The 13647-nt window shown below is 46.5% G+C and overlaps 1 protein-coding gene across 1 annotated transcript in view; it reads left to right on the top strand.

Moving 5' to 3' along the window:
- GRIA2 (glutamate ionotropic receptor AMPA type subunit 2) overlaps positions 1-13647 on the top strand; it is a 136666-nt gene that overhangs the window by 92720 nt on the left and 30299 nt on the right. The window contains 5 exon segments of the mRNA XM_074993133.1: positions 5212-5379; positions 5630-5734; positions 6423-6533; positions 12082-12288; positions 12813-13183. Coding sequence (XP_074849234.1) covers positions 5212-5379; positions 5630-5734; positions 6423-6533; positions 12082-12288; positions 12813-13183 — 962 coding nt within the window.

Genomic DNA, 13647 nt, shown 5'->3' with positions numbered 1-13647 from the left:
TGCAGTTGGTAACTTGGGAGGTCTCATGTGGACAAAGTAGTGCAATAGCTCTTTAAAATGTTCCTTCCCTCTACTGAGCTGCTCCACTTGGGTGTGTTAGCACACGTCCGTCCTTATCCTGTACTGACTGATCCACTGTATGCTGTGACCCAGCTAGCTTCCATGTGATTTTCTAGAGCTCTTTCAAGTTTCTCTGTCCTGCAGCTTGTTCGGCTTGTTGTTCAAGGTTTTCCACAAAGTGCTTCTTGTCCCATTTTAGAGCCTTTTGAACTCCTTTGTTGGCTTCTGCATAACAGTCTCTGAGCTTCTGGCTGCTCTTGTTTTGCTGCTCTTGACTGCTGCTTTTCTGTCATTTCATTCCTTCACTTTTCTCAGAGTTTCTGCTGTGATCCATTCTTTGTGACACCTTGTCCTCTTTCCCAGTGTTTTATCGCAGGTTTATTTCCAGGCTTTTTTGGAAGCATAAATACAGGCCGAGAACAGGCCATGGAAAAAGAAGGTCTAGGCAACATGAATGAAAATGGAGAGTGCTTTTCATGGAGTAGATGACAACTTTTCCTTTCTTGATTGCAATGGGCTGGATTAGGAACAGCACAACAGATGGCCATCAGTGAGGCATTCCGTGGACACTTTTCACACATTGATTTTGCTGATGATGTCGCTCTCCTTCCACACCAATATGAAAGCATGAAAGAAAAGGTCAAAATACTAAACAAAACTGCCTCAATGACTGGACTGAGCATTAACAAGGGAAATACCAAGATAGGGTAAAGACCAAGATAATGACGATCAACCAGTTCAGCAACACCACCATCACGCTGGGAATGGATGACCTGGAAGATGTGGAGCAGTTTCCCTGTTTGCAGAGAATTAAGGCCGTAGATGGAGGAACAGATAAGTATATCAGTGCCAGGACAGGGAAAGCAACACCTGCATTCAAGATTCTCCATCCCATATAGAGTTCACAAATAATATCTGCCCATATGAAAATGTGACTCTTCAACACAAATGTGAGAAGTGTGTTGTTGTGTGGATGTGAGACCTGTTGTCCTAAAAAGTCTTCAAATCACAAGATACAGACATTCATAAACAGATGCCTCAGGTACATCCTTCACATCAAGTGGCAAGACTTCGTCACAAATAAGGAGCTTTGGAACAGAACAGGACAAGAACCAATTGATACTGAAATCAAGAGAAGAAAGTGGGGATGGCTAGGCCACACTCTCAGGATACCATCATCCAGCATAGTCTGTCAATCTCTCACATGTAACCCCCAAGAAAAACGCAAAAGAGGAAGACCTTGGACAACACAGAGAATGTCTACTGAGATTGAAGGACAGCAACTGGGGTGCTCCTGGAGCTAGTTACAAGTTTTGTCCCAAGACATAATGAAATGGAGGAGACTTGTAGATGACCTATGGTCCATGTGGAGTACAAGGGTTAAGTAGTATATCACTGTGGGCCTCACCTGATAAAGGTGATGTATATGTACGATGTTTTACATAAAGGGATGTTATGCTTAGCTCATCGAGATCACTACATTCCCCACGCCATAATGACATATTTCCCCTTAGTATTTGTTATATTTCTGCGGGGTAGAAGACTTGTTTTCATACAGTTAAGAGCAAGTAAAATTAAGATGTTAATAAGCTTTTATTCTCTCTTTGAAGCCATTGATTGCAAAGTTGTTAACCAAAATTCCTCACATTAAAAACATTAAACGTCACATTTCATACACTGTGAAATACTACACATACTACACAGATGGGTTATGTCTATACTACAGTGCGATTTCAAAGGCGATCTTTCGAAAGCCGCGCCTCTCAAAAGCGCGCGCTTGCGCATAAAAAGCGGATCAAGATTGAGAAAGGGAGTGTCCACATGGCCTAGGGCACTCTTTGTAAAGAAGAGGCCAGGAAATGCGGCAGACAGAGTCACATGGCAGGCAAGCCTTTCTGGAGGCTCCAACCAGCTGCTCCCTTAAAGGACCCCTCCCAAGCACCCTCATTTTGCACATGCTGAGGGCTGCTTTGTCACCCAAAGCTATGCGGATGCCACATTGGAGAACACTGTGGACACCCAGCAGCTCTCTGATGTTCCACACCTCAAGGCCTAGATTGATACAATACAGGTGACAGCAGACTTCTCCCCATATTTCTCAAAAGATGGCTGGGCAGAACTCCTGGTTTTTATCTTTTACTAAAAACATTCATGCTGCTCTCCCTAAACGTATCTATAAGTCATACCCTCTTCTCCTTCAAAACCCTTGTAATGCCCATGTAGGTTATCAATTACTTCATAATTACTTGAGAGGCAGGTAGGAATAGCTGGCACTTAGTTTACATATTTGTAACTATCCAAAATATTTTTGCAATAAATATGTACAATTTTGTAAAGTATATCTTTCTTGAGAGTGACATAATTGTGTCATCTCTCCATTCTTTGGATAACAATATATTCTTGGACTATGAACTTTTCAGGACAGAAAACAGGGACAAGTTTTCATACATAGGGTCTAGTATAATAGAATCTGAATTGGATTATGGTCTATAGCTGCTACCATGGTATAAATATTAAGGAATATGAGTATACTGCTGTGGAGTTGAGATTCAAATCCTACTTTTTCCCTAGCTAATGAAGACTAGCATCTACCAGGAGCAGACATGGTAACATACCTCCGTGAAGCATGCCAAATATTAAATCCTGTGAAATATAAGGCTATTGTAAAGTCCTAATGGCATACAGTAGAGTGTGCTAGTGGGACCTTCATAGTGAAATGAATCATACAGAAAATAAAATAGGACAAGGAAACCTCTGCCCAGTGATAGCTGTGGTAAAAAATACAAATACATTGTTAAAATATATAATGAAAGTAAAATTAATGTTTTTAATGGCTATGAACTGATGATATACACTCATCCTGGCCATGTCTACACTGCCCCCCCTTTCAGAAGGGGCATATAAATGCAGTAGATCAGAATGTTAATGAGGTGTTGATATGAATATTCAGCACCTCATTTGTCTGATGGCAGCCACTAGCTGCATCAAAAGTACTACTTTTGAAGGGCTAAATAGCTGTGTAGATGGGGTTACTTCAAAAGGAAGACCCACTTTCAAAAGCACCCATTTTAATTTTTTTTTCAGGAAGAAGGTTGCTTTCAAGAGTGGGGCTTCCTTTTGAAGGAACCTCGTCTACATGGCTAGTTTGTATTTCGAATGCAGCATTTTCAGTGCTGCAAGTGGCTGACTGTAAGGGCCCAGGGCTATGGCTGCGCCCCCTCTGGGCAGCGCGGGCCCATACAGCTTGCCCACTGGGTCTAGCTGTCCCAGGGCTTTGTCCCCTTTAAGGGCCAGTGGTCGGTCAGCCGGCAGCTGGAGGGCCCTGCCTACAGTCCGGATCGGGGCTGTGGTCAGTCAAACAATTGTGGCCTGCCCTTTGCTCAGGGCAGGGCAGCACTCAAACAGCGTCATACAGGCCCCAGCCCTCAGCTTGGATTGGGGCAAGGGTTCTGCAAGTGGTTTGGACACCCAGCCCTTGCAGCAGGGTGGGGCTGCAGGTACGTGCACACAGTTTGGGGAAGCCCAGCCCTTGGATCAGGGCGGGGCAGCAGTCAAACAGTGGCTTACAGGCCCCAGCCCTCATCTTGGGGCAGGGCAAGGGTTAAACCAACAGTTTGGGGAAGCCCAGCCCTTAGTTCAGGGCGGGGCAGCAGTCACAACACTTTCCCCTAGCCGGGGTCAGCTTTAGAGAGGCGAGGAGTGACCCCGCCAGGGAGGGGGTAGGGGGTTGCAGGCCCTCCCGCTCCACTGTGACCCAGCCCGGGGCCCTGTGGATCGCTCACAGCTGAGCTTGGCAGTGGGGATCCAGACCGCAACACACCACCACTGGCTCAGGGGGATCATTCCCTGGGCCACTTCCTACCTCTGCCTCCATTTGTGTGGGGTCCCAGTCAGCCTGGTCGGCCGGTCCTGGCGGGTAGGTCTCATCTGAGTAGTCTGCCTTCGGGGGCTCCGGCCAGTCGGACATCTCAATGTCGATGGGGTAGTCTGGCGGTGGCAGCATTGTGGGCTCGAGGCAATCGGAGGCCTCTGCATTGCGGGTGTCTGGCCGAACTCCGGGATCGTGTGCCTCCGGGGCCTCTGGGTAGCTAGCCCCAGGCAGTCTGCCTGGTCCTGGCCGGGCCTCGGGGAGGGGGCCCTCCACCGGCGTGAGGACCCTGGTAGGTCTGGGAAGTCCGGGTAGTACCCCTGTGGCATCCTTACCTGTGGCTGCACAGGCTGGTCTGGGTGGCTGGGGGCAGCTCTGGCCGACAGGCCAGGTGGCGGCGGGGTCCTCGCCTCTGGTGCCCTGGAGCCCAAGCAGTGGCCTCCTCCCGGCCTGGCGGCCCAGCAGTTAATGGACCTCGAGCCCTGCCCCTGGCCCTTCTGGCTCTAGGCGCTGCCCTCTTAGGGGTAGGGCACTGGTGTTCTGGCTCAGGGCCTGCCCACCAGGGCCTCTGAGCAGCCTCCTCCACCTCTGAGTCTGGGGGAGGCCAGGGCACCTCGCTACACTGATGTTATTCAAATGAGGTGCTGAATATTCAAAGTGTCTCATTAGCATTTTGAATCCACTGCATTTACAAGCCCCTTCTGAAAGGGAGGGGCATTGTAGGTGTAGCCACTGAGCATTGCATTCAGCTGTGGTAAACCCATCAGCTTACATAAACCATCTTATAGAGCTCTCATTTATTTCCTATGACGAGGTTGAGTTATCTGATTGCAGTTGCTAAGTGCTGCTGTTTACTGCATTCTGTCAGTGTGCCCAGTGCTGCACCAGATACAGGGGGGAAGCCTTTCTCAGACAGGTAACATTCTCTAATTAACAGTACTGTGTAGAACAGAGATTCCCAAACTGAGGTCTTTGGTCTGTGGACCAGGTGTCGGGAGTGTCCACAGAGAGCTGTCTGGTTAAAGAATGGTTCATATTTTTATTGGAGTTCTATTTAGCCATAGTTTATGAAGCGTAATCATCTTCTATTAAAATGTGTGGACTGTTGTCAAGAAAGAGCCCCAGATGATAAGGAAATGGTCTCCTCTTTACTAATATTTTATCGTCCCTTTTATTTTTAATTTATTTTTGTCTTTAATGGCTTTATAATAATAGCCTTGGAAAATGAGTCAAAGCTTTAACTCTTCACTACTTTTTAATGCACTATATTTAATCCTTTTCAGTATACATCTGCTCTAACCTATGATGCTGTTCAAGTGATGACCGAAGCTTTTCGTAATTTACGTAAACAGAGGATTGAGATCTCCAGAAGAGGAAATGCTGGAGACTGTCTTGCAAATCCAGCAGTGCCCTGGGGTCATGGTGTGGAAATAGAAAGGGCATTAAAGCAGGTAGTCTCTCAAGAACCACTTCTGGAGTTAACATCTGCATGAAATATTCTGTGACTATTCTGAAAGAATCTTTCTGCCTCCTAAGCTAGGCTTTATTGGTGGTGATTTAGAAGACCAGCATCAATGTATCTAACACACCAGGAAAACATCTTAGTAATTGAAGGATATATAATTTGTAGGATAAACCTAAATACATTTTTTGTGGATAGACAGATTTAACTACCACTATTTCCTTTCTTACTTCACATAGGTTCAGGTGGAAGGCTTAACAGGAAATATAAAATTTGACCAGAATGGGAAGAGAATAAATTATACAATAAACATCATGGAACTCAAAAATACTGGTCCCCGGAAGGTAATTTTAATTCTAAATGCCCTTAAAATTGTGCCCTGCTAAGTGATATGGAAAGGTAGGTGACTGAAAGGTATAGTCAACTAAAGGCCTTTTTTTTCTAATAAGTTTATTCATATGAATATATTTTAATGGTCTTACAGAGCAAAGAAAAAATGTGCCCTGTTTTTTTTCTAATATATGTGAACTTTTATTTCAGGTAAGTACCATGTGAAACTATAGTTTATTTTATTTCAAAATAAATTGTTGAAATGTGTTACTTTCTGAACTGATGATGCAAAATACAACTTTTCAGAGAAAAACTGTCATTAATGTGTTCTCTAAATGTGATTTTTTTCTCTCCTACCTTCCAAGCCATTCAGAGAAAAGCCAAATGCAGTAGCAGTGAACATTTCTTCTTGATTTTTGTAACCATTAAAATGATGCAGCATGACTTTTATGCCAAAGTCAGATGATATGTGGCTGAAACTTTTAATCAGTGTAGTGGGGAAATTAATACTAAAAGTTGTTTACTTTTGCCAAGTTCTGTCTATCCTTGTCTGATGCTTGCATGTCTATATAGCCAAAGCGGCAGCTCCTATAACTTTCTGTGGCATATTTGGAGTTGGTATGGCATGTTTGAATATAATAAGATGTTTCCATATGAAAGTTCATATTCACCAGTCTCCATACATACTACAAACTTTTTCAGATTGGCTATTGGAGTGAAGTGGATAAAATGGTTGTGAATCCCATTGATGGGCCTCTTGGAAATGATTCTACAGGACTAGAAAATAAGACTATTGTTGTCACGACTATTTTGGTAATTAATTTAACACATTCCTTATGAGAAGACAATCTATATGTTAGCATTATAATGAATTGTTGCACCATATTAAATTAGTTGATTGTTATGTCAGTTCTTACCTGTAATAGTGATGCCTCTGAAATGCTGTTTTTATGGAATATGAATGAGATTAGTGATACTGTTCAACTGCTTTTAAAGAAAGGGTGATCACTACATGATCTTGATTCCTAAAAACTCTTTGAATGGTAAAATGGTATTACTTTCTTTCCAAATTCACCCTCCAAATGGAGTTCATGAAATTAAAAAAAGAAAAAGAAAAAAGAGGGAAAAAAGCATTAAAAAGTATCAGAGATTTATCTGCGACCATTTGAACTTCTTTGCCAAAATGGAGAAATGACCAAGGAACTAAATCTTCTGTGTCATCTTAAGAGAACATTGTATACTGTTTGTAGTAATGTAATTGAATGTATATATTTTCTTAATCATGGGTATGTATTGGGCAAGCAACTAGCTGTTCTGGCTGCAAAATATTTGGGGAAAGATAAATTGGGGAAAGAAGGGGAAGAATCTATCTCTATTGTGAATCTATTATTTTTCATCAGTTCTGCTGGTGATCAGAATTTTGCTGCACAGCTCTAGTTTGTTGTCTGAATCCTGTAAGTATTTTCTTCCGCAGTAACTAAATACATATGTTACCTAGAGACATTGCACTGTTGAGTGGGAAGTGAGATAGGTGGCTGCAGAACAGGGAGGAACCCTCTCAGATATTACATTTTTAACAAATAAACAAAACTCCCTCATCCACACTCTGACACATATCCACATCCAAATATTCAACAGTTGACTATATCTATCATGTAGACCCAGCATATGTTTTATACATAATATAATTCAAATGTTATAATTTGATTTTCAGCTTTTCAAAAGAGCACTGTCATGTAGACCCAGCATATTATATATATAAAATATGTTGGGTCTACATGATATAATATGCTGGGTCTACATGACAGTGCTCTTTTGAAAAGCTGAAAATCAAATTATAACATTTGAATTCTAGCCTTTCAAAAGAGCGTGGCTATACACAAAAACCAAATTGAACCCTCAATCCACTGTTTCGAAACAGCACTCTGTACTTTCGAAAGGGAAAGGGAACATCCACATGGCATCAGGTGATCTTTCAAAAGACTGGAGCAGAACATGCTGCAGATGGGGTTGCAGGGCAGACAAGCCCTTCTGGGGCTTGAAGCCAGCAGCTTTCTTAAAAGGCTTCTCCCCAACACCCCCAGCTGGCACAAGCTGAAGCCTGCCAAGCCGCCGTAAGCCAAGCAGAGCCAAGCGTGTAGCTGAATGAAGTCCCAGCACCTACTCCTGGCTTTGGATACTGATGTCTTGGACACTGTACTCCAGATGCTGTGCACACTTGTTGCGGCCACCCCACACTTCTGCTGGTGGCTCAGCTGCTGTCCGGGGCCGTGGAGTCCCCCTGGCTTGGATCCCTGCCCCGGGTGGCCCACTATCTCTGGAGCCACCCCAGCAGCTCGGATTGGTGGGAGCAGTTGGGGATGGGGAGCGGGATGATGCCAGCTGACTGCAGAACATCTGCATGAGCTTGCAGACCTTGCAGGAGCTCTGTCACTGGCTTGCCCCCACACTCAGGCACCAGGACACCTGCATGCAGCCCGCTCTCTCTCTCTTGAAAAGCAGGTCTCTATCGCTATATGGAAGCTGGCCACCCTGGACAGCTACTGCTCCATGGGGCACCTGTTCAGGGTGGGCAAAACCAGGCCTGGGTCGCATGCTCACTATAAGTGGGAAGGGGCTCAAGGGCAAGGGGGACACTTGGGCTGTGGCCACACTTGGCCAAAACTTCAAAAAGGCCATGCAAATAGCTATTTCGAAGATTACTAATGAGGCGCTGAACTGAATATTCAGCACCTCATTAGCATTAGGACGCTTCCGGCTGCGGAACTTTGAAAGCACTGCTTTTGAACTCTCGCAGCTCAGCGTGGCTATACAGGGGTCCTTTTCGATAGGACCCTGCGCTTTTTGAAATCCCCTTGTTCCCCTCCGCTGATGCTGCTCCACAGAGTCATCCACATGGGGATCTGGATGCGGCCATCAGGGGGGATTCGCTGCACTCAGCTTCCTGAACTGCTTCAGTGCTCTGGATCGGACACATTCCCATCTATGCCCCGGCACACAGTGCCGGTCACTACATCAACCTCAAGGGCTACCACCTGGTAGTCCTCCAGGCCCTGGTGGATCCTGAAGACCAGTTCATAGACAGCAGTGTGGGCTAGGTGGGCCAGACACATGATGCCCATGTGTTCTGGAATTCCAGCCTCTGCAATGAATGGAGGCCTGAACCTTCATCCCCCAGTGGGAACTCTGTGTTGGGGATGTCACCATATGGTGGTGGACACCGCCTACCCACTGCAGCCATGGCTAATGCCGCCCTCTACTGACCACCTTGACCCCATCCAGGATGCATTTAACACTTACCTCAATCAGGCCTGCAATGTCATGGAGCAAGCATTTGGGCACATGAAGGAGTAGTGGCGGTGTCGCCTCTTGCTCCTGGAAGTTGGGGTGCAGAATGTCCTGCAGGTGGAGGGTGCCTGTTGCACCCTCCACAACATTGTCGAGGGTGAGGGAGACACCTTTGTGCAGGGGTGGGCAGCTGAGTCTGGCCCTGGCTATGAGCAGCCGGACGCTGCCCCCAGTTCCCAGGCCCACCAGGATGGGGTCTGCATCAGAGAGGCCCTCTGTGAGAGCTTCGCTCACAGGCCCCATTGACCATCACCCACAGCCATCCCTCACTACCCCCCATGCACACCCACCCTCACCATGCCCAACACCCCCACATCAACCCCCACCATCCTGCCATTAAGAAAAAGGGGCTCTGGAATCCACTGGTGGTGGAGCAGTGAGAGCCAGAAGGTGGGTCACTTTGGCCACGTGATCCTGCAGGATGCTGATAATGTCCTCCACGTTGGACATTTACCCCGTCTCAGCCCACCTTCTGCCAGGCCATGTTGGCCTCCTCCAGCTGAAGTCTTTGCTCTGCTATCTCAACCAGGCAGCAGCTGGCAGTGTTGTCTCCCAACCGCCACTGAGATTTCTGTCTGCAGGCCCGATGTGGTGCTGCTTGTGGGTGAGTGGGGAGCCTGGTCCCTCTCCTCTTTCCAGAGCTCTCCAGGACAACCAAAGGAATGGGGCTGTCCTGGCCCTTGGATGGCACAGCTGTGTGGAGAGAAGGACAGCACTTCATTCCCTTATCATGGCCCTTCGGGTGGTGTCCCTGAGGGCAACACCCTCATCCAAAGGCACAGCAGCCATGGGGTATCATGGGTACCTAGAGGTTCCCTGCCCGTGTGGGATAGTCCCTGGGTGTGGTCTGGCCCCACCTTCTTCTTGCCTCAGGTGCAGCTGACGGTGCTGTCCAGGGGGGCGGGTGCTGGCTGTCACCAGTGGCTGTCACGGCATGCAAGGGACCATGCCCAGCCTGGATGTGTCTGGACTGGGAGCACTGGGTATGTGCATTACCCACTGGCAGCTGTGTCACCCCCGCCCTGCAAGCTGGTGTGCACTTCCCACCAGGACATACCAAAGGGCCCCTCACTGAAGTCCGGCAATGCCCAGCTCCTGGTCACCCAGCTGGATGACCAGGATGGCAAGTCGATCATGAGGTCCCCCTTGTCACTTGACCACTTGACATTGGGGTCTGTCTCTTGGCTCCTTGTGTGCCTCTGGCTGTGGCTTGTCCCCAGCTGTGTCCAGGATGGCGGGTGGTGGGGAGCTGTCCTGGGGCCCCAGGATGGACTGAAGTTCTAGGTTGAAAGGGCAGGTGGAGGGAGCTGCCCCAAGCATCCAGCTTCATCCCGGCCCCAGGCGTAGCCCTGATGGAGCTTCTTGACCTTATTCCGGACTTGTTCCGGAGTGCACTTGGTGTGTCTCCAGGTGCGCAGAGTCCACAGGCCAGGCGGGCAAAGGTTGCAGCGTTGTGGCGGCCGTGGTGCTGAGACATTTCATCCCCATCACCCTCAACAGCTCCTCTTCGTTCTCCAGTGCAAGGAGGTCTCTTCTTTTTGGCTCTGTCCAGGTTGGAGCCCTGTTGTTTTCACTCAGATGCAGGCTCTGGAGAGCCCTGTGATGACTCTGATGGGGAGGTCTGGGACTCCTGCAATGGGGGGCTGCTTGCCATTTTTTTTTTCCATTTTTGGGGTGGGTGAGAGGGCGTGTTGCACTGACCTCATGGCTGTGGTGTTAGTATGATTTCTGGGTATCTGGGTCTGTACAGCTTTAAAGGGCCACCAGAAGCAGAGATCATATAGCCCTACTGCTGTGATCCAGGTCGTCTCCGCGCTCCCACTGGCTGGCGCTACAGAGGACTTCTCTTTCAAAAGAGCGGGCCATGTAAGCTACGTCTACATGTGAAGCCTACATCGAAGTAGCTTATTTCGATGTAGCGACATCGAAATAGGCTATTTCGATGAATAACGTCTACACGTCCTCCAGGGCTGGCAACATCGACGTTCAACATCGACGTTGCGCAGCACCATATTGAAATAGGCGCTGCGAGGGAACGTCTACACGCCAAAGTAGCACACATCGAAATAAGGGTGCCAGGCACAGCTGCAGACAGGGTCACAGGGCGGACTCAACAGCAAGCCACTCCCTTAAAGGGCCCCTCCCAGACACAGTTGCACTAAACAACACAAGATCCACAGAGCTGACAACTGGTTGCAGACCCTGTGCATGCAGCATGGATCCCCAGCTGCAGCAGCAGCAGCCAGAAGCCCTGGGCTAAGGGCTGCTGCCCACGGTGACCATAGAGCCCCGCAGGGGCTGGAGAGAGCGTCTCTCAACTCCTCAGCTGATGGCCACCATGGCGGACCCCGCTATTTCGATGTTGTGGGACGCGGATCATCTACACGTGCCCTACTTCGACGTTCAACTTCGAAGTAGGGCGCTATTCCCATCCCCTCATGGGGTTAGCGGCTTCGACGTCTCGCCGCCTAACGTCGATGTTAACGTCGAAATAGCGCCCAACACGTGTAGCCATGACGGGCGCTATTTCGAAATTAGTGCCGCTACTTCGAAGTAGCGTGCACGTGTAGACACGGCTGTAGTGTTTACATCTGTCTTTTTTCGAAAGAGAATTTCGAAAGAGGATGCTCTTCCTAATATGGGATTGGGGTAGGGATTTCGAATTCTGCATTGCGTTCCTCTGATTTCCTTTCGAAAGAACACATTGTATGTGTGGATACTCCTGTTGTCCTTTCGAAAGAGAACTGGCAATTTCAAATTACGTGCACGTGTAGACCCAGCTATGGTGATTATGTATATATCTCTGGGACAGGTTATACTGTAAGTGTTGGCATTTAAATCTAATTATGAACCAAATAATTTTAAATGCTGTAAAAGGTATGGTGAACTAGTAATGGAGGTGAAAAATCTAATGACCCAGGACCTTTGTGAATAAAATGGGTTGGATTTTATTTTTCTCTTTTTCCTGCCTCAACTCTTCATTAGCTAGCTAAAGCTCAGTGTTCCTGTGCAGGAATCCCCATATGTGATGATGAAGAAAAATCATGAATTGCTTGAGGGAAATGAGCGGTATGAAGGCTACTGTGTGGACTTAGCTGCAGAAATTGCTAAACATTGCGGATTCAAGTACAAACTCACAATTGTTGGGGATGGCAAGTATGGGGCCCGAGATGCAGACACAAAAATCTGGAATGGGATGGTTGGAGAGCTTGTTTATGGGGTAAGAAATCTTTCTTAATTGCACCTATTATGGCTGATGATAGCGATGGTTCTTCCCCTATGCAGGAAACTTGTGTCTTAATTTCATTTGCTGTGGTGATAGTAGCTTGTTTTGATCTGAAAAATATAAATATTAAATCATATTTAACGTATTTGTTTGGCTTAAATATGAAAGTTAAATGAGGGGAAAGAGTCTGTGTTTTATCTTTTTTCTGCAGATACAAGACAATAAGGTTTGGTAAAATATGCCAAAAACTTTGAGAGAAAGTGTATAAACTGCAAATGCAATATAGCAGAAATATGTAAGAAAAGGGCTTGGAATAGATGCTTGTATGAATGACAGCAAGAAGATTTTTGACTATACCCTTCTACTTAGTTTACCTCTGAACACGACATTATCAGTGAAATGACTATCATCCGTCTCCCCGCTATCCTATTCTTCAGTTGCGATATGCAGTAGGAATGAAGCCATTCCCTATTAACGATCACATCAGTTATTGTTACCATGCTTTGTTTCCCTTACAGAAAGCCGACATTGCAATCGCTCCATTAACTATAACATTGGTGAGAGAAGAGGTGATTGACTTCTCAAAGCCCTTTATGAGCCTCGGGATATCTATAATGATCAAGAAGCCACAGAAGTCAAAGCCAGGAGTGTTTTCATTTCTTGATCCCTTAGCATATGAGATCTGGATGTGCATTGTTTTTGCCTACATTGGGGTCAGTGTAGTTTTATTCCTGGTCAGCAGATTTAGTCCATACGAGTGGCACACTGAGGAGTTTGAAGACGGAAGAGAAACACAAAGTAACGAATCAACTAATGAATTTGGGATATTTAATAGTCTCTGGTTTTCCCTGGGTGCCTTTATGCAGCAAGGATGCGATATTTCACCAAGGTTGGTTACTTGCCCATTTCAGCTTTGTGCATTTGTGGTCTTGGATGGAGTTTCATGGTGCATATATAGTCACTCTCAAGAAGAAACTGGTCCCAAGAGTCCAAAATCCTTGAAATGAAAACAATTGCCATTGGTGCAGGCAAGTGAAATATTTGATCAGTATGCTCCTGACATTAATCATACATTTTCCCAGTGAACTTATATACACCATGCACAGGCTATAAATGCATAAGGTTCCTGTCATTCCATGCCTTCTTGGAGGGGTACCGTGTTTTTGCTGCATATTCCCATTTCACAGTCAACTGTGCATCTGGTTCACAGCAACTGTGATGGGAAAAAAGGGTAACAGTCTACTCAGTAGCAATAAAAGCAGCACTTTCCTTCCAATAACCACTTTATTTACCATGTCACATACATATTAACCTATTGTTTTTCCACAGAGAGAGCTCTAGAAATGGGAAAAA

This window comes from Carettochelys insculpta, chromosome 4, assembly GCF_033958435.1.
Source record: "Carettochelys insculpta isolate YL-2023 chromosome 4, ASM3395843v1, whole genome shotgun sequence".
Taxonomy (NCBI): domain Eukaryota; kingdom Metazoa; phylum Chordata; order Testudines; family Carettochelyidae; genus Carettochelys; species Carettochelys insculpta.
The sequence above is the reverse complement of the archived record's forward strand: the minus strand, read 5'-3'. Positions and strand labels throughout refer to the sequence as shown.